The 24,843-nt window shown below is 40.7% G+C and overlaps 1 protein-coding gene and 1 long non-coding RNA gene across 2 annotated transcripts in view; both read left to right on the forward strand.

Moving 5' to 3' along the window:
- The window catches only part of LOC141760068 (uncharacterized), a 190,553-nt gene that overhangs the window by 112,197 nt on the left and 53,513 nt on the right, over nt 1-24,843 (forward strand). Inside the window, exons 8-17 of the mRNA XM_074622714.1 lie at nt 715-888; nt 2,518-2,573; nt 2,746-2,801; nt 3,939-3,985; nt 6,379-6,596; nt 6,940-7,205; nt 12,105-12,221; nt 12,350-12,494; nt 13,105-13,548; nt 18,822-18,831. Of these exons, the coding sequence (XP_074478815.1) occupies nt 715-888; nt 2,518-2,573; nt 2,746-2,801; nt 3,939-3,985; nt 6,379-6,596; nt 6,940-7,205; nt 12,105-12,221; nt 12,350-12,494; nt 13,105-13,548; nt 18,822-18,831 (1,533 nt within the window). The remainder of the gene's footprint in view (nt 1-714; nt 889-2,517; nt 2,574-2,745; nt 2,802-3,938; nt 3,986-6,378; nt 6,597-6,939; nt 7,206-12,104; nt 12,222-12,349; nt 12,495-13,104; nt 13,549-18,821; nt 18,832-24,843) is intronic.
- Nucleotides 22,029-24,538, forward strand: LOC141759872 (uncharacterized). Its single transcript, XR_012592212.1, has 3 exons — nt 22,029-22,486; nt 23,551-24,069; nt 24,118-24,538. It is a non-coding gene; the product is annotated as an uncharacterized LOC141759872 (long non-coding RNA).

The raw sequence follows: 24,843 nt of genomic DNA on the forward strand, positions 1-24,843 counted from the left end.
CGGTCCACACCGGCTAGGGGCTGGCTAACTACAGAAGCTAATGATTTAGTTTCCATGGTGCGGAACCGGCTCCTAATTCACTAACCCTCGCCTCCAATGCAGCAAGTGCACTACATTTAATACATGTACCATTATCACTAAAGGAGGCAGAGGAATAACTAAACATGAGACACACAGAGCAGGAGAGAGCAGGAGAGGGAGAGAGAGAAGCCATCGCTAACTGCTAAGCTACTGCTATGCTACAGTACGATAGCCCAGCTAGCGTTAGCAGAGCTGAATAGCTTGCATCAACTGTGGGATTATGGAGAAGTCTCTAAAAAGGAGCGAGTTATGAGTGCTTAAGCAGAACTAGTGTAAGTATGAATGTAGCGGGTAATTAGCCGCTGTAATAAAGAGTAGAACTATATTGCCCTGGATGTGCTAGAGCAGCTACAGAACACTAGCAGTACACAGAAAGACAGGCAACCGGAAATGAGGCAATACTCTTACCGCAAGCACGTCAGCCTGAAGAGAATGAATGAATGAGAGCTCTGTTTCACTGTTTGTATTTTACAGTTCTTAACCTGCATCCTGTTGGCTTCAGGTGTTTGGAGTTTACATTTTCTAAACTTCTACGTTCTAAACCTTCTTCAGCTCTGAACACATTATTAAACATTGAATGATTTCAAGCTGGAACGTTGTCTTCTAAACTTACATCATTTATTCTTTATTCAGATTGAGGAACTGCAGTTTGTCAGAGATCAGCTGTGCTTCTCTGGCCTCAGCTCTGAAGTCCAACCCCTCCCATCTGAGAAAGCTGGAGCTGAGTAACAACAAGCTGCAGGATTCAGGAGTGAAGCTACTGTGTGATCTTGTGGAGAGTCCACACTGTAGACTGGAGACTCTGAGGTCAGTAGAGGGTCTGAGTCGGTCCATGCTGGTTCCATCAGTATTGCACTAAACACTCAACAGTCAGTGTGTTACTCCCGTGGGGTATCCCTGCAGCTCCACTGTGTGGACAACCAACCAGTAAAGCCTGGTTTAAGGTGAAGTAGTGAAGCCGGCGTGAGGTGCGCTCGCCAGAAAATTACTTCATCACGACTTTTGCGTGGTGTGCGAAGGCTCCGCCAGTTGCGCCATCTTTCATTTCAACATGGAGCAGCTTTGCCTGTAAACCACGGAGACAGTCACATGACCACAGGGACTGTCACGTGACCACGGAGACGGTCACATGACCACGGGGACGGTCACATGACCACGGAGACAGTCACATGACCACAGAGACAGTCACATGACCACAGAGACAGTCACAGGACCACGGAGACAGTCACATGACCACAGAGACAGTCACATGACCACGGGGACAGTCACATGACCACAGAGACAGTCACATGACCACAGAGACAGTCACATGATCACGGGACAGTCACATGACCACAGAGACAGTCACATGACCACAGGGACAGTCACATGACCACAGAGACAGTCACATGACCACAGAGACAGTCACATGACCGAGGGGACAGTCACATGACCACAGAGACAGTCACATGACCACAGAGACAGTCACATGACCGAGGGGACAGTCACATGACCACAGAGACAGTCACATGACCACAGAGACAGTCACATGACCGAGGGGACAGTCACATGACCACAGAGACAGTCACATGACCACGGAGACAGTCACATGACATTAAATATTATAATAATGTAATATTCCTCACGCTGGGTAAAAAGAGGTTTTCTGCTTCAGGCTGTGAAAGAATCTGAGAGATGGTTTTGTTAAAGATAAAAAGGTCTGATGTAAAGAGCGGCGACCCGAGGGGAAGCACCGAGAGACAGGAAGTCATTTAGACTTGGAGGTCAGGAGGTCACAGTAATAATTACAGTACACAGATGTAATGTTTGGCGGTACGTACGTCGGTGTTTACTACTGTTGCCAGGCAACCTACTCTCCTCTCCGGTACCACTCGTTGACTTCTTGCTGATCCACTTGATATCTTGTTTGTACGCCTCATGGCGTTTCGGAGCATACTGCAGCGAACAACGCTCTGAGCATAAACGCCTCTGTGTATGCTCGTAGCGTGCTCGCCATCTACGCAGGCCCTCGCCACGGCGTCTCACGTGAGTACAAACAAAGCTTAAGAGTTGCTAGTGCAGCAACAAGGATGAGAACCCTCACAGCCAAATTACCAGAGGTCCTTCTACTGGGATTCAAGGTATCTCTACTGGGAATCGACAAAAAGCCAGCTGATAATGCAAAGCAACATTTTACAGTCAGTCAGCAATGTTGTTACAGACGTGTGAATTTACAGTCGAGTGAAAAGTGTAGTTAGTTGTGTTTTCTTTTGATGTGTGTTGGATCTAGACTAATGACTAGTTCTTTCCTTTAATGTAGGACCAGAACATGATTGTCAGCAGTCAGTTGTAGTCTTCATGGTGCAGATATGATGAGAAGCATTTCATTCTGATAGATTGATGCTAACTCAAAGAACGGACAATTATTTTAAACTTGTTCTATAACTTTTGGGTCAGTGTTGGTTACTACAGGACCGACATGAAGGTCTACAGAGCTGCCAGACACAAAGAATGTGAGTATTGAAACAACTTCCCCCATTCATCAAACTATTGTACATTCACATCTGATCTTAAAATGAGAATGTCCTCATTGTACAACAAAACTGTTACTCAGTTCCATCTTTGTTCCAGATGTTAAGATCACGTCTATTTGAACAATATTAATTTTTACTCTTTCACTTTCAGGTGACTCAGATGTCAAACTGAATGAGGGAATAAAGCTACCTGAGGACGAGGAAAAGGTGAGAAAGGAGCAGTTGTACGGTGTGAAATCCTCCAGTATGAACCATGGAGGACTTTACTTGGACATTTATCAAGGATCTCCCGCTGAAGAACTGTAGTGTATTACACCTGCAGGCAGACATTCATTTAATGACTTAGACTGCATTCACCTGCAGAAGTTAATAGTGTGGCGTGAAGATCACTGAACTATCATTTATTTACTGAACTGGGCCTCTGAGCTCTCGTCACTGGCAGGACCACGATCAGTCCTGATACTGGTGCTGGTGCTGGTGCTGGAGCTGGTACTGGTGCTGGTGCTGGTGCTGGTGCTGGTACTGGTACTGGTACTGGTACGGGTAATGGAGCTGGTACTGGTACTGGTACGGGTACTGGAGCTGGTGCTGGTGCTGGTACTGGTACTGGTACTGGAGCTGGTACTGGTACGGGTACGGGTACGGGTACGGGTACGGGTACTGGAGCTGGTACTGGTGCTGGAGCTGGTACTGGTACGGGTACGGGTACGGGTACTGGAGCTGGTACTGGTGCTGGTGCTGGTGCTGGTGCTGGTGCTGGTACTGGTGCTGGAGCTGGTGCTGGTGCTGGTACTGGAGCTGGTGCTGGTGTTGGTGCTGGTGCTGGTGCTGGTGCTGGTACTGGTACTGGTACCGGTACTGGAGCTGGTGCTGGTGTTGGTGCTGGTGCTGGTGCTGGTGCTGGTACTGGTACTGGTACCGGTGCCGGTACCGGTGCTGGTACTGGTACTGGTACTAGTACTGGTGCTGGTGCTGGTGCTGGTACTGGTGCTGGTACTGGTACTGGTGCTAGTACTGGTACTGGTGCTGGTACTGGTACTGGTACTGGTACTGGTACTGGTACTGGTACTGGTACTGGTACTGGATCTGGTGTGTTAGTAAATCAGGAGCTAAATACATGGTGATTATTGAGAGCCATGTTCTTGGTGTAGTTGTCCTTCTGTGTAGTCTTCTCTAACACACCTCACACTGTCACTCCATTGAAGTCATTTCCTCTCTGACTCATACAGGGTGCTTGAGTTGAGTATTGACAGTGTGGCTCTAGTATTTCATCACTTTATTAAACACTAAGACAAGTTGCTATTTCTATTAAAATAACTAATTCTGTTCCTTTTTTGATTCCAGGCTCCAACATCCTTCTCACCTGAGCAGACAGCTGGATCTTTATACAGGTAATCGTATAAACTCTGGACCCAGAGTGTGTCATATTGATTAACAGAAACTATATTTAGTTTTGGACAAAACCAACTCAGTGTGACAGGGTGGCTGGTGCTAGCCTGCATCGGTCACACACAGGATCCACACCAGACATGGACTTGGCTAGCTTTACTTTAGACCAGTGGAGACGGTGTGAAACCTTTGACCTGGATAATTGTATGTCGTCAGGAAATTGAAGAGGAATGTACCCTATCTGAAGCCTTCTTCTAAACTTCATCAGGAAACTGTGTCCCCAAGTCTTCCTCCCACTGAATCCTTCACTAAGTTGAAGGTTCCAAATGATGAGAGTTTAATAAGGAATGAACAACACCAGTAGAGCGCTGCAGGGATGACGTATTTCTGTAGGCCAACCAGGAAGTTAGCATCACTCTGGTTCCCTCCTCTAACAGCCAATGGTCAGTAGGCGGTGCTTTTATACCAGTTGATCTCTTATCTGGAACATAACCTGCTGCGGAGCAGGTCAGCTGTGCAGCATCAGTTACCATGGCGATCTACCCCGGTAAGAAGTGAACAACCGTCGTAGGACTGAAAACCCTGAAGGGTTAACTCTGAAGTTACCTCACTGACCCTAACTCCTGCTTCGTAGTGCCGGCCTCAGAAGTAAAAAGCTAACGTTAGGCTATAAACAAACTACACCGCGGTCACATGAAGGCGAGTAGACACAACAAGGCTGTAAAGGAGGACAAGACGGCGTGATGACGTCTAACAACCGCCTTTTTTTTAAGACACGTAAAAGCTTCAAAATTCACCAGTGGGATATTTATTGATGTATTTTATGTCATAGAACAAAATACTACTGAAGCACTGTAGTCTTGTCACAGTGTCCTCTGAACCCCGAGTCACAAAGTCAAATATGGTCTGAAAAATCTACAGAGAAGTCTGGAAGTCTTTGAAATGTAAAATGTGTAGGAACCCTGTAATAGACGAGGCCTTGCTGTATATAGAACATAATCTAATGTAAGGCACATTGAACAGCAAGTTGGTATATCTGAATAGTTTCAACCCAAAGGAATATCATATTCTATAGATATAGAGAACTAAAAATCCCCACAAAGAAAGAATCATATATAGTAGGGCTGTCGAAGTTACCGCAAAACCGTTTTAACGCCACTAATTTCTTTAACGCATTAATGCAATCGATCTTTCAGAGGTTGTAGTGGGCTCATATGAAACTCTAAAACCTGATGAATCCATCGGTACCAACCATGTCATACTAGCTCGTCATGAAGGAGGTTAAATAACGCTCCAAACTTAAGCTACATTTTGGAGAGGAAAAACTGTCATGTCCATTTTCAAAGGGGTCCCTTGACCTCTGACCTCCAGATATGTGAATGAAAATACATTTGCATAAAGCAGCATATTTGTCCACTCCCATGTTGATAAGAGTATTAAATACTTGACAAATCTCCCTTTAAGGGACATTTTGAACAGATAAAAAATGTGTGATTAATTTGCGATTAATCATAATTAAATATCTGAATGGATTGACAGCCCTAATATATAGTAATAATTTGTGTTGAGGCTCAGTTTGCATTCAAGATTATTTTGACTAGTTTCTATGTGAATTTGCATATGCTTGATATATGGACATACATACCAACATTGTAATATTGTCTTTATTATACCCCCGCGACAACGTAGTCGGGGTTATATAGCGCTCCGCGTGTCCGTCCTTCTGTCCGTCACACTTTCATTTTCAGAGCAGAACTCGGAAAATATTTAACTTATGAACTTCAAACTTGGTGTGATGGTTGACAGTTTGGTCTAGTTGTGCCTTTTGAGGGTTAGAAGTCCAGGGTGCCCAACATTTTCCAAAAGGGCGAAACCTTTGGTCCTTCTTTAGTAGGGGTCAAGCAGTGAGCGGGGGGGTATGTGAGCCATGCTCACTTTTGCCTTGTTAATGTGGTGATATTGATTTGAACATATCACCAACCCTGAAGGGTGTTAAGTCTCATCTGTCAAGGTCAACAGATACAACCCTGATGATACATAAGTGATAACGTTCTTTTTAAAACAGGCTTTGCCTCTTAAAAAGGATTCTGTTTTTCCTTCAACAGGTTTGGGTTGAGGTGGCAGCAAACTAACGAACTCTGTGCTAGCATCCTGCCCAGGAGCAGGCCGTGGTTCAACCTCAACATCAGAAATTAGATTTCAACATGGAGCTGTTTGGCTCCAGTTTATAAGCACAGATAAAGATGTGGATGGTGGTGATATGTCCCACCAACTTTAAAGAAAGCATGTCATATCCCAACCAACCTCGTTTCCTTGCTGAGGCCTCGACTAAAAGAGAGAGACTAACAGGCCAATAAATGCTTGTTATATCAGTTTGGCCCTCTTTGTCCTACAGCTTCAGGTGTCCTGGTCCAGGTGTGTTCCAGTGTGCTTTGACTGGACTGGTGTTTGTCATGGCTCAGGAGGCGGAGCTACTGTACAGGACCGTCCAATGGGATGAGAGCCTCCTCCAATCAGCTGGCAAAATGGCTGCAGGGCCGCTGTTCAACATCAAGTGTTCCGAGGATGCTGCTCTCCGTCAGCTCCACCTCCAACACTGTGACACAAAGGAAGGTAAAGACATTGTTCAAAATTAATCAGTAAAATTGCAAAAATGTTTATTAATGTGAACTTTGTTGAGATTAGCTGCATTCGGTGACGTGTGAAAATATATATATATATAAATGTAATGGATTTTATGCACAACGCTAAATGCACACATCCACACAGATCACACGTGGAACAGTAAAATAATAATGAATTCAACAATAGGAGGTAAAGAATAGAGGTGAAGTGGCACATCCTCGGGATGCTCCAGAGTTAGAGGCAATAGATTGTGGCAAGTGGTAAGAAATGAATTGGGTAGATGAACCTGTTAGCATTAAAACAAAAGTTTAACAGCTCTTTGCTTTCACAGCATTGCTCTGTGACGGCCTGTTGTCTGTCGCTCACATCTCCGAAGATGAAATGAGCATCTTGGAGCCGCTGAAGATTACAGACACTCATGTGGTTGTGAAGATCTCTCACCTCTCTGCCTTTGGCCTGATCTGGAATACGATTCTTAGGATTCAGAATCTCATATGGCCGATAAATGGCCAAGTTCTGCTGTTCCTCCGACCTCCCACCAGAACACAACAAGTACTTGATGTCTTTCTGCTGAACAGCAACGTCGATGTAACCGAGGTAAAGCCATCTGTCATAATCTCACTGTGTTTTGCTCTCGGCGCTGCCTTTCTGTCTGCCATTGTCATTCGTGATCCTTCCACCAGGTGGTGTAAATAGTAAACAGTGGTCTAAAGGTACGGTGGCCATGAGAGCTCAACAAACTGCAACTTTTAAAAAACACAAGCAAAGAGACTAAATTTAATTGTGTTTTACAAGCAAATTAAGAAAACATCTTCACCAACGTGACAACAAATCCTGTAAATAGGGAAACAACCAAATACAGAAAGCTGCTGCAAGAAGCACAGACGACGAGGGAAACTGTTTCCAGGGGACATTAAAAAGTGATGCACACGGCTGCGACACACTTGTTGGATTAGTGGTGTTGGATAAGAGGGACATGCTCTTCAGTGGTTGTCCTCCTACCCCCCAAGACAGATCAGCCTTTGTTAGCACTGATTGATGCCGGGTCCACACTACACATGAATCAGCTGAGTTTAGTCCTGATTCCTCCTGACCATCGTCAGCAAAGCCCTGATTGATTGATGGTAGTAAAGATGATCTTTCCAGATGTTCCTGTGGTGTGAGGTATATTCAGTGTTTTTTACATCCTCTGATCGGCTCTGAAGTCCATCCTGGTCACACCGATTTCAAATATTAAACATGTTGAATATTTCCGATGGGATCTCCTGTTGTGTGAGGGGAACCCCGAGGACAGCAGATGACGCAGTCACGTGGGAAAGAACAATAGCCGATAGAGAACCAAGCTGACTGAAGAAGGAAGGACGACCACCGCCGTCATGGCGGCCGCGGCTAACGCATGAGCTAATGCTAAATGTGAAGCATAAAGTAGTAGTGAGATGGAGCTCAGAGATGGAGGACCAACGTGTTGATTAGTGTTTATTTAACGTGTCTCCATGACTTCATCCGTCCATCCTTCCTCAATGTTCAGTACAAAGTAAAAACTAACATCACTAATTCTTCCTGCCCGTCGTCGGCCATGTTGGTTTACAGTAAAGTCTCGTCTGATCTCAGAGATTTCTGTGTTTTTTTAGTGGGACTCTTGTTGTTGATGAATGAATCTGTTAGTGTGTGCTGTTGCTGTTTCTCTCCACACACTACAGGAACTAACCTGTTAAATTTAACACAACATGTCGCTATGTGTGGGCTCTCTCACATTTTACACATCTGGTAAGATCTGAAACATCTGTTAGTGTGGACCAGCATGAAGTGTCCTCTCCCTCTGCACCATCTCATACAGAGTACCACAAGATTCCATATTAGGCCATATTTTATTTTCAACACCCAACTGTACCTCCCACTGGAACCGGGTCTACGGTCCAATAGTCCTTTTTCTCTCAGGAAGGTTCCTAACGGAGTGAAATGACCCTCTCAGTCTCTCAGTAACAGCCGTGATGAGAGCTGTTTGAATCCTCTAAATGTTGAGGAAAGGAGCTTCAATGCTTCCTTTATTATCTCCTTTAGCAGAGGATACACTGGAGTATCCTTTACCAAAGGAAAGGAGAGAATAACATCCCACAGTTCCTTGCAGCCGCAGCACTTAAAGCGACGCACCATTCGGCCGTTCATGATAACAAACAATATGCTTATCTTGCATATTATTTTCCTACGTTCATATACTAATTGGGATTCATGTTTAATATGAGTGGACAGTGACAACCATTTCGTTTCACTTTATTTTTAATTAATTATTTATTTGGAACATGTAAGAAATACCTCAGTAAAAACAAAACCAGAATAACAAATAAAACAATCAATTAACAAATAATCAATGTTGGGACCCACCATTACCAAATGGTGGCAAAGACAATGAACTACGCTTCTCAGGATCCTTGAGTCATGGACCCATTGAGTATCTCCAACCATGGACTCAGCTCAGTAGCCATTGGCTGAGGACTCAGCTCAGTAGCCATTGGCTACTGTAGCATTCACACATACTTGTGAAATTCACCCAGAACAAAACCAGAAGAATCTCTTTGTTCCTCCTCTTTCTTCACCTTCTCCTCACGTCTGCTGACCTGCAAGAGGTGAGCTGCTGCTTTTCTCTCCAGACCAGAAGCTGTAGAAGCAGCTCTGCTCTGATCTATGGCCTGTTAGGAAACAGACATAAACACAAGGAACATTCTTCTAAGCAGAAGACGCGAGTGCCTGCCTTTTACCAACTAACTTCAAGCAACAACCGCAAGGAAGTTAGCACCAAGCTATCAAGCTGCTGGGAAGAAAGTATTGGATCGACAAGCTTCCTCCAATCTGCACAACTTGATTTGAGCACAGCAAAGACAACATCTTTGACTTGGAACCACAACTTCAACACATGGAATTACCAACCTTTTTGTCCATGGATTGGTAACGTACTGGGCTTATTTTAGCATTAGTAATTACACACGGCTGAGCAAGACTGTTCAACTTTGATTTCTGGAATGTACCTGTATTGATATGTTTAATGTTATTCATTGAGTTTTACTGTTGTGATATTGTTGTAGTTAAGATATTTGGGTAGCTGGCTTCGCCACATCTGATGTGTTTAGTTTATGCTTCACATAGACAAGGTCTTGCATGCAAACTAACCATCTTTTCTAACCCACTGCATTATCTGACACACATTAAGATCACATACATAAACTATGAATTAGTTTTAAACATAAACATACAGCTTCAGATAATCTTAACCCCACATCACCCCCCTCTCTGTCCTTCCTGAGCATCCCGCCATCTTTGTAGTCTTACAGTGCTCGCCATTTTGTCTGTAGGCACATGCAGACATCTTGAGACAAGTAGCCAGTCATCTTGTCTCTCTCCCTCTCTCTCTCTCTCTCTCTCTCTCTCTCTCTCTCTCTCTCTCACACACACACACACACACACACACACACACACACGCTGTGTTTGGTTTGTTTAGTTTAGTTATTTAGTTAGATTAATATTGTGTTTTAAACCTTTATTATCTTGTAAATAAATGTTTGTGGATTATACATGCTGGTCTGGTTAATGTTGTACAAGAGTGAATAATGCCAACCTCTGCTATGTCAAGAACTCCAATATCCTTCAACCTTTACTATCTATTTTGGTTATAGTTAATCAAAGTTCCAAATTGATAGTTTAGTATATTTAATGAGACTATATTAACGTTTTGGTTATTGGTCCCTGATTCCAGGGTGGTGCCCCATTTATTATTAATGTTTATTGATAATTTTTATTAATACTAATAATTCTATTATTATTATTAATTAATTTGCTAATAACCAAACCTGTTCCTACCAAATCCCTACATTTGGTGCCCCGTGTGAGGCATAGTATTATTGTTGGCATATTATTCATAATTGTGCAATATTAATTTCAGCATAATTTTTGGTCAAGACCAAAAATGCCATATTCCACTTCTAAACAAACCAAAAGTGTTTACATTCTACACCACTAGTCTTCCACAGGAGTAGAAGTCCAGCTGTACTTTTAAACGAGTACATTGTGGTTGGAATTGTTATTTGAGAGATTTTGATTATCAACACTTTAAGCCTTTATAGTGTTAATTTTAAGAACTTGCTATTGCTGCTAATTTAAGTTAACCTACGCTGTAGAACTTGAAAGAAGGTCAGATAATCTTTATTATCTGTTGATGTAAAGTATTCCAGCAGCAGGAGGACCTGTGGTATCTCTCTTTAACACACCGCGGGTGAAGCAGTCTGTCACTGAAAGAGCTGTTTAACAATGCGTGGTGGGAAGCAGCACCTTTTGTAGTCCATCTTCAGATCATTGTAGTTTCATCACAGCAGACCTGCGTCATTACCATCCGCCGCCGTCGCATCATAATGACGAAGCCTAAAGTGAAAGAGCAATCGGATTCTCTGAACACCACGGTTGTCTTTTCCTAAGTCCTTTTGAATTCTGCTTCTCATCTTTCCTTGACCTCATGACGTTTCCATCGAGGTCAAGGAGAAGTGGTCAGGAAAAGACGTCAGGGCGTCATTTTTTGACTTTTGGACTGCAGCCCTGGTGACCCGTGCTGTTCTTACTCCCTTGTGAAGTGCATTAAGGATGCAAAATGCTCTGTGGCAAAAAGATTCCTGCAACTAAACCAGAATAAAACTGAGGTCCTTATCTTTGGCCCTGCAGACACCACAATCAACCCTCTTGGGCCTCTGTCATCGAATGTCAATTCCCACCCAAGAAATCTGGGTTTATCTTTGTTATCTTTGATTCAGGTTTAAAATCTGATCAACAAAAGATCTCACAAAATTCAAATCCTTCCTGTCTGAAAAGGATCCTAGTTCATGCTTTTATTTCTTCCAGCCAGCCAGACAGCCTGTCTGGTTTAAAATGACTCATTACTGGCAGCAGGAAGAGAGACCATATCTCCCTGCACTGGTGTGTTGGCTTCTATTCACTGGTTACCAGTGAAGGACAGAGTTGATTTTATGATACTCTGATTTCTTTCTAAAGCTCTGTATGGACTGAAACCAGGTCCCCTATTCCACCTCCAGACCCCTCAGATCTACTGACTCCACGCTCCCAGTTAGAATCCCGGGCTGATTGGGCTCTTATGGTTGTTGGTCCTGAATGGAGGAACAGTTTCCCCCTCACCATTACATCTCCCTCCTCCGTTGATAACTTCAAACCTGTCTTAAGACCCGTCTCTTTCCTTTAGTCTGTCAGTAGTCACCTTGAAGACTGGTCACACACTGTTTTTATTTATTTATTGGATGCTGTCATGTTTTGGGGATTTTAATCCAGAATTATTTATTCTACACTTTTATTAATTTACTTGCACCCTCTTAATTATTTCTGTGTTTTATTTGATTCTGATTCTCATCGCTCTGTGAGGCACTTTGGTCAACATTTGATGTTTTTAAGTGTACTCGACAATATGAGCATAAACGGCATATTAAAAATGTTCTGTTCCTGAAGGTTAAGGCCCGACAAGAAGGTGCTAAGAACATCAAGATCTCTGCCAAGTGTCTTCTCAACTTTGGTCAAAGTTACAGTGTCCACTGTGAACCTGAGGGCTTCACAATACAACCTGATGTGAGTCAAGCCACAGAATTATCATCAATATAATTTAGGCTGCATGTTGAAAATAGATTCACAATTAAGAAAGTACAGATAAACATTTTAAACCAGATTGAAAATGATGTGATGCTTCTGGTTTTCAGCGTGCACCATTTGACTCAGATTATGGACCAAATTACCATCCCACATTTGAGGTTTTGATGACTACGATCCCAGAGAAAGTGACTTTGATAGTTAAGGATCAAGAGAGGACAGGCGACGTCTGGAAACGTGAAGTGTGTCTGAAAGGTAAAGATTACCTTTTATTATTTTGATCAGTTTTAAGATCAGGATTATTTCTCATTCGCTACGAACACATTACGTTACACTACTCTACCAACGTCAACATGTGGATACCTGATGGTACCATATTCTCACAGCGACATGAACATCTGGAATGAAGCTAAGTGGTGAGTGAGAGCGGTGTGAAAATGGTCCGCTTTGTTTCATGTACGTATCATAACAACGGCTTGTATATCCTCCGTCCTCGCTCTTCCTGTTTCCCTTTCTGAGTGATGGATACAGACTACCGCCGCCTGCTGGTGTGGAGAGTTATTTCCTCTCACCAGGAGCAGAACGTACGAGCTAACTGACCGCCGGCTGCCGTCTTTACGGTGTGTTCGAGTGCGACTTGTCGGCCAAAACAAAGGCGACACGGGGAGAACATGCACTCACCACAGAGAAGAATCATGAAACCAAAACATATAAAATATGAATGTCTCCCTTTTGGTTTCTGATTTTGAACACAGAACAACTGATTTACAGAGCAGACATGTTGCTGTACAGAAACATGACGTTTCATTTCAGTTGAATTGCTCTTTAAAAGTCATTGTTGTTTTTTTCCCTGGTTATCTCCCAGATCTAAGAATGGAAATCCCTCAGAGGAACGTCCCAGCAGAGGACCGCGTGTTACCAGAGGACCGCGTCCCACCAGAGGACAGCATCCCACCAGAGGACAGCATCCCACCAGAGGACAGCGTCCCACCAGAGGACAGCATCCCAGCAGAGGACCGCGTCCCACCAGAGGACAGCGTCCAACCAGAGGACAGCGTCACACCAGAGGACAGCGTGAAGAGGCTGCAATTTGTAGAGGGAATGTCTGATCCTAGTCTGAACAAGCTTCTGGATATACTCCTTGACCGTCACGTTATAAACGATGAGGAAATGGAGTCAATCAGAAAAACAAAAAGCAGGGCAGATAAAGCACGTGACCTGATCGACACGGTACAAAGAAAGGGAACTGAAGCCAGCTCAGTTCTGATCGCTGCTCTCCGTAAGGAGGATCCGTGGTTTTTCAGATCTTAGGCTGAAACAAAAGCAAGAAGCTGGAGTGTGATGATGAATCTCTATAATATCTGTCTGTTTCAGAGACTCACATCACTTATTGTTATCTTTAAATGATAAATCCCGTCGTGGAAGCCTGTGTGGACTTTCACTCTGAAGGTGATTCACAGAAGTTTGGGGGGAAAGTGAATTCATTTTCAAGCTCTTGTGGTTTGGTTTCAACATTTTATAATCATTTACTTGGGATAACTTCCGATGTGTTGTTGGTGATGAAGACCTGCGATAGAGAGCTCCTGACATCTCTATATGTTTTGGGACTGCCTTCTTATTGATCATTTTCTGAAGTTATTAATTAAGTTTTAATTAGTTAACGTGATAATAACGTGTTTCTTTTTCCCTGCTGGGTTTTTGGTTGTTTGGTCATTTCATTCGTCAGTAGATCTTCTGTAACTTGTGCCTACAATAAAGATTTCATTTCACACTGTGATGGAACCAAAGTTGGACTCATTGGATGGATGTTGAGCAGTGAAACTATTCCATTAAGAGATCGTGTCTGCAAACATGAACTAGAACAGACAGATGCTGTTATTAAACGAGACCTCAACTGAAACACAGATAGGAGCTTCTTGTCTGTGACAGTTGTTCTAATGCAACAACTGTAATTAACAGTGTGGACAAAGACCTTTTAAAGGCAACGACAAGACTTTGTTCTCTTATCTGGAACAGATGGTGCCTTCAGGTGAAACTGGTGAGCTCGTGTTTACAACACGGGAAGTCGTGTATACCATGTGTGCGTGGCGTTCAAGTGGTTAAGTGGTGAGAACGCCGCTGCTAAGCAACGGTAATATTAACGTTACTGTCGGCGTCCAGAAGCCACAAATCATATTTTCACATATGAATCAATATTCTGTTTCTGTAATGTCTATTTCTCTCCTCACATGATCTCAGAATCATCTTGTAGTGATCAAGTTGAGGAGATACCAAGCCCCGCCCACCAGCCGGAGCACAGCCAATAGGAACGCTCTCTCTCTCTGAACTGACCTGTGATTGGTCAAAGTCTCCCGTCATGAGCTAGATTTACTAAAGTCTGAAAACAGAGCCATGAGGAGGAGCAGAAGTCTAGTTTTCTCTCAGAACACTTGAATTACAACATGCTGAAAGGTTATTATGGGATTTTTGCCCAATGATGCAAAAAATATTGTTGCCTACTAAAACTTTAAATTGACTTAAATTGTACGTCGCTTTGGACAAAAGCATCTTCCAGATAAATGTCATGTTGTGTCTTAAGAAATAAAGCGGTTGCTTTATAAATAAAACAACCGGTTGCATTGGCCGACTCACACCGTCGCTACTGGTTTCCTTTTCCACAGCTTTGTCGTGTGTTTAGTTTCAGACATTTTCCCTGATTTTTACAAACAATTTTCGGATATTTTTCAATATTTTTCTCACATATTTTACTTATAATTTTTGGATTTTTTTTCGGATATGTTTTGCATATTTAAAAACAAAAATCTGATATTTTTCACATATTTTAGTAATTTTCGTACGTTTTGAGGATATTTTTCACGTATTTCTGAATGTCTTCATGCTTTTAGCTTGTAGAAAGTCATCTTTACAAATAGCTGTTTAGTTTTCACATATTTAATATTTTCACACAATTTTTCGATATTTTTACACATATTTTTCAGGTCTTTTTCAAAAATTTTCTCACATATTTTACTTATAATTTTTGGACTTTTTTGTATATGTTTTGCATATTTTACAAATAATTTTTTGATATTTTTCACATATTTTAGTAATTTCCGTACGTTTTTGGGATATTTTTCACTATTAATTTTGAGTCATTTTCCGGATATTTTTCACATATTTCTGAGTGTCTTTTTATGCTTTTAGCTTGTAGAAAGTCCTCTTTACAAATAGATGTTTATTTTTCACATATTTAACTAATATAATGCAGAAATTTTTTCAGATATTTTACACATTTTTCGGATTTTTTTCACATATTTTTTCAGACATTTTCCCAGATTTTTAGAACAATATTAGGATATTTTTCACAGATTTTTCTAATAATTTTTGGATAATTTCTTTCACAAAACTGTGTGCAGCATATGGTGAAACATGTGGTGTGTGAATGCTACTGTTCTCCTCTTCCGCCTGAAGTCAAAGTGATGAAGAAGTTCTCAGCTCAGCGGCTTCACCGTTAAAGTTCCCCTCTCAGTTGAAGCTTTCCAGCAAATTGGTTTGTTAAAGGGTTCATTTCATTTCTGGAGGCTTCATGTGCACGAAACCACCTGGTGGTCAAAGAGTGTAAAACAGGCAGATATGTTCTGAACCATGTGATCTGTGATATTCTGTATTTAGAGCCAGTAAAGGCTGTTGGGAATGACTATAAACAATGACAAAAAATATATATATTACCATGTAATACATTTATATCTATATAATATATAATATAATGTATGTGTTCTAGTACGCATATTATGAGTATATAACATACAGTACATGTATACCATTTATTCTTTATTCAGATTGAGTGGCTGCAGGTTGTCAGAGATCAGCTGTGCTTCTCTGATCTCAGTTCTGAAGTCCAACCCCTCCCATCTGAGAGAGCTGGATCTGAGTAACAACGAGCTGCAGGATTCAGGAGTGAAGCTCCTGTGTGGTTTTCTGGAGAGTCCATACTTTAGACTGGAAACTCTGAGGTCAGACACCATTTTTTACTTGTGTACTGAGATTAATATGATGTGAAAGTTGTGGTGACACTAAACTGCAGACATAAGGCTGATATTATACTGATCCACACTGAGTCTCTTAATGCTAAAGTCCATTTTCTTCTTCAGTGGTTTAGTCCATTGACTGTGGCAGAGCTATGATGAGCTACACATTTAAAACCTTCATATATCACAACACCTGACTTCCATCATGTTAAAATAAATGATACAAAATATATAAATATGAAGAATAAGTAAATAATCTCTATTTCAGCTTTTAGACAATAACAAATATATTCACTATTTGTCTTTTCTATACATTTTATGAAGCTATATGATGCTTTTACTGACTGAAGAGTTTAAACTGAAGGTGCTTTGATTTGATGACTCCACTATTCCTAAAATATATATATATATTGTTGATGTCTTATTTTATATATCTTTTGTTCACATTTCCCCCAAATCCATCCTGACATATTGACATCTTTAGAAACTTTGAGATCTTGAGTTGAATCTTGAATCAGTTTCTGTGGTTCTTATTTGTGTTTGGTTGCTCAACATGAGTTTGTATCGATAGATCCACTGGTGGAGCTGTCAGAGTTTAAGAGGTGAAGTCACTACGTCTTTATTGAAGTAGCAGCACATTGTCATTAATATTAATGAGAGCTCTGTTTCACTGTTTGTATTTTACAGTTTCTAACCTGCATCCTGTTGGCTTCAGGTGTTTAGAGTTTACATTTTCTAAACTTCTACTTTCTAAACCTTCTTCAGCTCTGAACAGATTATTAAACATTGAATGATTTCAAGCTGGAACGTTGTCTTCTAAACTTACATAATTTATTCATTATTCAGATTGATGGACTGCTGGTTGTCAGAGATCAGCTGTGCTTCTCTGTCCTGAGCTCTGAAGTCCAACCCCTCCCATCTGAGAGAGCTGGAGCTGAGCCTCAACAAGCTGCAGGATTCAGCAGTGAAGCTATTGTGTGGTTTTCTGGAGAGTCCACACTGTAGACTGGAGGCTCTGAGGTCAGTTCACTGACTCTCTGTTACTATTAGAGATCTTATATGTTTAATTAACAATTCAACCTGATTTATGTACAAACATAACTTACATCCATAGAGTTGTTAATGTCCTTTTCTTCATATTTTCATGTTTCTTGAACTAAATTCAGTCTGCAGTCACTAAAGACTTGTGTTTCTTAAAGAAAGTTTAGAAAATGTCCACTGTTAGTTGTTAAAGTAAATGAATGTTTATCATTGTTGGTAAATGGTCACATCTGGATACAGAAGATCCTCTGAACTAATATTGGTTCTAAATTGATCAAGTTTACTTCATGAAGTAGAAATATTTCTCTGGTTTCTGTTTGTTTCAACGTGTTCCACAAATAATGTCTGATCATTGATATTGATCCTTCAGCACACACACATAGATGAAGACTGAGATCAGCAGCATGTTATTGATGTGTGTTGACATGAACATGTGTATGAATGTTGTGGTGACATCTGGATGATGTCTGTAGAAGGCTGACATTATGATGATCCACAATAACACAATGACAAAGTCACTCTACTCATTTTAAGGAAAAGATCATTGATTAGGACATAGTAATGTGGAGCTACACATTTAAAACCTGAACACATCTGATTGGATTATAAAGTGATTTTTATCTTCATCATTTATTCTTTATTCAGATTGAGTGACTGCAGGTTGTCAGAGATCAGCTGTGGTCCTCTGGCCTCAGCTCTGAAGTCCAACCCCTCCCATCTGAGAGAGCTGGATCTGGGTTACAACTACCTGAATGAATCAGATGTGAAGCTGCTGTCTGATCTTGAGGAGAGTCCACACTGTAGACTGGAGACTCTGAGGTCAGTAGAGAGTCGGAGTCGGTCCATGCTGGTTTCAGCAGTATTGTTGTGATGTGTTTCCTCAGTTAAGCTGTGAGAGGAGAACGGTGACACACAGAGAGAGAGAACAGTCAGCCAATCAGATCAGCCAGAAGCTCATCATGTGATCATGTGTTAGAGTTGATGTGAAGAAGATGTTGTTGTTGTGTTCATGTCTCCAGGAAATAAAGCTGGAGTACAGCTGACAGCATCACAACATGTATAGAGACAGTGGTCCTCATCCATCAAACTATCGTACCATCAACTCTGATCAGAAAGTCTTTGTTCTCTCATTGATCAGTTCATCTCTGTCACAGCTCTGAGATCAGTCTGACTGAAGCCTCAGATCACTGGCTCTTATTTCATAGAACCGTGGTTACATTTAGTAACCATGACGTGCTTAAAGGAGGGTAACGGGATGAGGGTGTGGAGGTTTAGTGTCTTCATTAACTCCTTCCAGTCACTAGGAGCAGCACACTGGAATGAGTGAGGACCAGAGGAGGTGCAGACTTTAGGAACGACCACACTGATGAATTAGCTAGAAGATAAATTGCGGTTCCTGTTGGAGATATGGAGGTTGGTTCTGCTAATGATAGTTTTATAAATGAACTGTGTGCTGCATCAGTGACTGACAGCTGATGAAGGGAGTCTCTGTAAACACTGATTCATGATTTCTGTTCTCTTCTTCTCTCATCAGATGGAAGGGGGTGTGGAGGTCAATGTCAGAGTCAATGATGAGAAAGGAGGATGTGTTGAGAGGATCAGCCGTGTCCTGATGATCCACAGAGGTTCACCACCTGGACCTGCATCTGATTTTGTCTTTTTTATTCATTCATTCATATATTCTGAACCCAAAGTGCCTCTGCAGAGTAGCTCAGTTTATGACAACAGAACTGTAGATTAACACATTTAACTAGATCTCTCTGCTCTGCGTTGTGCTGCAGCTCCACTCTGTGGAACGACGGAGCTTTGCTGTTTATTTCATAATATTTCAAAATAACAGTGGAAGTTGATAGCCGTTTCTCATATTATAGAAGATAAATATTTGCTTGTAACAAACAGAAAGAATCTGATAAAACCTGAGTTCAGTCGAAGCTTCAGTGAAGTTTCTCAACTGACTACAAACAGATTACGTCTGGATTTTGGTGGAAAGTCAACACCTTCATATTTTATTTAGTTTATGATTGTGAGGGAGCTGCAACCCCCCCCCCCCCTCACTAAGATGGAAGAAGACACACATGTGAACTGACTGTGTTGAGTTCAAGAAAGCGGACTAATACAGGAAGTTCAGGTAACTATGTTGTGCTTTTATTTTGGAGAACTCTCTCATTGAGGCCTACTTCCAGGGGGAGTGTTTTCAGGGAGCACACCTGAACCTTCAGCCACAGGTCTCCAGCTGGTTTCAGGTAGCTTGTTGGGCTGAACCAAGTGCCAGAGAAGAGAGGGGGGTGTTTAAGTTGGCTCTCTCTTGATACTTCTTCCATTTATCCTGCATATTATTCCTCCAAACTGCACAACTGGATTTGAACACAGCGAGGACAGCATCCTTTGACCCTGAAACCACACCTCTCCCAGCCTGGCTTCTTCCAACTTCAACAGATGGAATCACCCGTTAACAAAGGAACCCCTTTTTCTTCCATGGAATGGAATGTTAATAATCACGTTAATGATCACGTTAATAATCACGTTTACGATCACGTTTATAATCACGTTTATAATCACGTTAATGATCACGTTAATGATCACGTTAATAATCACGTTAATGATCACGTTAATAATCACGTTTACGATCACGTTTATAATCACGTTTACGATCACGTTAATGATCATGTTAATAATCACGTTTACGATCACGTTTATAATCACGTTAATGATCACGTTAATGATCACGTTAATAATCACGTTTACGATCACGTTTATAATCACGTTAATAATCACGTTAATGATCACGTTAATAATCACGTTAATAATCACATTTACGATCACGTTTACAATCACGTTTATAATCACGTTAATAATCATTTTAATGATCATGTTAATAATCACGTTAATGATCACGTTTATAATCACGTTTATAATCACGTTAATATTCACGTTAATAATCACGTTAATGATCACGTTTACGATCACGTTTACGATCACGTTTATAATCCCGTTAATGATTACGTTAATGATCATGTTAATAATCACGTTTACGATCACGTTTATAATCACGTTAATGATCACGTTAATGATCACGTTAATAATCACGTTTACGATCACGTTTATAATCACGTTAATAATCACGTTAATGATCACGTTAATAATCACGTTAATAATCACATTTACGATCACGTTTACAATCACGTTTATAATCACGTTAATAATCATTTTAATGATCATGTTAATAATCACGTTAATGATCACGTTTATAATCACGTTTATAATCACGTTAATATTCACGTTAATAATCACGTTAATGATCACGTTTACGATCACGTTTACGATCACGTTTATAATCCCGTTAATGATTACGTTAATGATCATGTTAATAATCACGTTAATGATCACGTTAATAATCACGTTAATGATCACGTTAATGATCACGTTAATAATCACGTTAATGATCACGTTAATGATCATGTTAATAATCACGTTAATGATCACGTTAATGATCACGTTAATGATCACGTTAATGATCACGTTAATGATCACGTTTATAATCACGTTAATAATCACGTTAATGATCACGTTAATAATCACGTTAATGATCACGTTAATGATCACGTTAATAATCACGTTTTTGATCACGTTTATAATCACGTTTATAATCACGTTAATGATCACATTAATGATCACGTTAATAATCACGTTAATAATCACGTTAATGATCACGTTAATGATCACGTTTATAATCACGTTAATGATCACGTTAATGATCACGTTAATAATCACGTTTACGATCATGTTTATAATCATGTTTATAATCACGTTAATAATCACGTTAATGAGCATGTTAATAATCACGTTAATAATTACGTTTATAATCACGTTAACGATCACGTTTATAATCACGTTAATAATCACGTTAATGATCACGTTTACGATCACGTTTATAATCACGTTAATAATCACGTTAATGATCATGTTAATAATCACGTTAATGATCACGTCCATAATCACGTTAACGATCACGTCCATAATCACGTTTACGATCACGTTTATAATCATGTTAATGATCACGTCCATAATCACGTTAACGATCACGTCCATAATCACGTTTACGATCACGTTTATAATCACGTTAATGATCACGTTAATGATCACGTTAATGATCACGTTAATGATCATGTTAATAATCACGTTAATAATCACGTTAATGATCATGTTAATAATCACGTTAATGATCACGTCCATAATCACGTTAACGATCACGTCCATAATCACGTTTACGATCACGTTTATAATCATGTTAATGATCACGTCCATAATCACGTTAACGATCACGTCCATAATCACGTTTACGATCACGTTTATAATCACGTTAATGATCACGTTAATGATCACGTTAATGATCACGTTAATGATCATGTTAATAATCACGTTAATAATCACGTTAACGATCACGTTAATAATCACGTTTATAATCACGTTAATGATCATGTTAATAATCACGTTAATAATTACGTTTATAATCACGTTAATGATCACGTTTACGATCACGTTTATAATCACGTTTATAATCACGTTAATGATCACGTTAATGATCACGTTAATGATCACGTTAATAATCACGTTAATGATCACGTTAACGATCACGTTAATAATCACGTTAATGATCACGTTAACGATCACGTTAATAATCACGTTAATAATCACGTTAATAATCACGTTAACGATCACGTTAATAATCACGTTGCCCAGAGGATGAATTAATATGAATTAAATCACATTATTCAATATAATTAATAAAAACAACATTCATCTTGTTTAGATATCAGAACACGCCGCATGAATTAGTTTCATGAAAATTTAAAATCTATAACCTCTTATTCTTCATTCTGTCTTCACCATCATGTCCACCATAGTTTGTCCTCTGAAGTGTCCTGTGTTCAAGTCAACAAAGATTTTGGGGGGTGAAACATTTAAAATGTTTTGGGGGTAAAATCGGTGACAGCTGCACGTTGACACCACGAACCAAAAGCTTTTCCTGCTTTCTGATGAAGTTGTCTTCATCACGCAGATATTCAGCTTCATCTAATGTCAGACAACAAAACAGAAAGAACAACTTTAATGTTTGTCAAACTAAATAGTGGCCTCGTGAGCAGGTTGACCCAACCCTGTGAAACAACAAAAGTTTATTAAACTAATTTCACATTTAACGTCCGTTAAAGCTGAAACTGAATTTAACTCCTGAATTTAATTATTTCATCAAGTCACAATCAGTAAGTATTTCATCATCTGCAAAGATCTGGGGTCTCATTTATAACCGTTGCGTACGCACAAAGCGGGGCCTGAAATGTGCGTACGCCACTTCCCACGCAACAGTTGTGATCTATAAAAACAAACTTGACGGGAGAATGTGCGCACCGGTACGGAAACTTTGACCCGTGCGTACGCACATTATGGAGGCACCGAGGTAGAGGAAACTGGAGACGCAGGTGGTGAGGTGGTGAATTGAAGCCAGACTGTACACATTAAATGTCATTATACGTATAATGAAGCCTCTCACACATTTAACTTCACTTCATACTTATATCCACTATATCATAAACATTTAAAACAGCAGTGTTCTTTGTGCTAGTGAGCCATAACTATTCCATAAGCACCTTACAAATGTAAAATATATCAGCCAACTCAAATCTCAAATCAAATTCAGCTCAATATCTCATCAGCGCTGTCTCACCATCACGGTCCCTCCATCACCAGAGCTCAGAGGAGAGGGTCGGACTACCGACACTCGCAGTCAGCTGTAGCGCCAATAGTTTTAATAATATTTTCTAATAGTGTGCAGATATCACCAAGTACGAAATTAGTTTTCATAAAGTTGTTGTCTGATAAATCGCTGCAGTAAACATGACATGACTTATTCCTTTATTTATGTTTTATTTGATAGGGACAGATACAGTTTACATAGACAAAATGAAAACAGCTATATGCAACTATCAGACTGTCTACAGTGCGCCACCGCGGTGCGCCACACACACTCTGCTTCACCAGTCACCTCCACCTGGCACATCTCCACCAGTCACCTCCACCCGGCACATCTCCACCAGTCACCTCCACCCGGCACATCTCCACCAGTCACCTCCACCCGGCACATCTCCACCAGTATGGAGAGTGTAAATAAACAAAGTGGGGAAATAAAACCAGTGACAGCTCTCACACAATCGTTACTCTCCATATCCTCATTATCATTATCAGTCCTAATCATAATGCAGGACAAGTTCGCCATAAAAACTTAAATAATAAATAATAAATAGTGTTCTCCTGTCAAACTTCCTTTTTCTAATGATATCCAGCATGGGGGGGATATTACTGATTGTCTTGATCATTTTAGCAAGTTGTGAATGGATGGGGGCTGACTCCTGTAAAGATTTAAACACAGCAGTGGCACTGGTAACATGCTGCATGGTGCTGGTGGATATACCGGCACTGAGGACTACAAGACGTGAATGACAGAATCAGGAGGGAAAACGTGTTCAGAGACCTCCTCACCTACAAGCACCTCCATCTGTGTGTCAGAAAAACTCCTTTTCTCTGTCTTCCTCTCGGGAGTCGCCGTGATTCACTGTAAAGAACCACTGATCAACAACAGGCTCATTCACATGCAGAAACATTCATGAGGTGCTTTGCATGGATCATTTATGGTTGAATGTGGGCATGTAGAGGGCGGAATATGAGGCGGATCCACGTGCGCACATTTCCAGGTGGACTGTGATTTATAAAGGGAACATTGCGTGCAGGTGTGCGTGCAGGTGTGCGTGCAGGTGTGCGTGCAGGTGTGCGTGCAGGTGTGCGTACGCACGGTTTTATAAGTCTGATTTTTTTTTGGCGCACGCCATTTTCGGCTTTTGTGCGCATGGACATTTTTAGTGTGGATCCTACGCACAGTTTTATAAATGAGACCCCAGAGCTGTAGTATTTATATTTATATATATATATATATATATAAATATATAATCATCTGTCAGCGTTGTGACTCAGACATGTCTTCTGTCTCTGCTATCAGCTGAGTCCATTCAGCTTCATATCGTCTAATATCACATCACTGTTCTGTTATTTATCAGTACAGGTGATGGTCATTTTCCACAGTGTGTCTTTGCCATGTAACAACCGAGGGTTCTCATTTTAGACGCAGTAGTTTTATGCACAAATGTGTGGTGAGATCATGCTACAATATATTTTTTTAATTTAATTATATATTTTCTCAGAGTTGTAGTCACAATATTAGCAGATAATGCAACAGTGAGTTTGTTTCCATACGTCTGTTTTTATGCACATACTTCATAAAGAAGTTGGTGTGTGGATGAATGTGGAGAAAACGTTAACCGCTGTGCAGAGCGGAGACTCCTTCATCCTTAAATAGGGGCTCATTTGCTCTCTTGAGATTTATAATTAGTGTCCTCCAGAACCTGGAGAATAATCATCAACCCGTCTCTCAGCTTCCAGACATTTACACTAACAAACAGCAACAAGCAGTGATAGTTAACAGTCAGTAAATCAGAGTTTGGCTCATT

Source organism: Sebastes fasciatus, chromosome 21 (assembly GCF_043250625.1).
Source record: "Sebastes fasciatus isolate fSebFas1 chromosome 21, fSebFas1.pri, whole genome shotgun sequence".
Lineage (NCBI taxonomy): Eukaryota > Metazoa > Chordata > Actinopteri > Perciformes > Sebastidae > Sebastes > Sebastes fasciatus.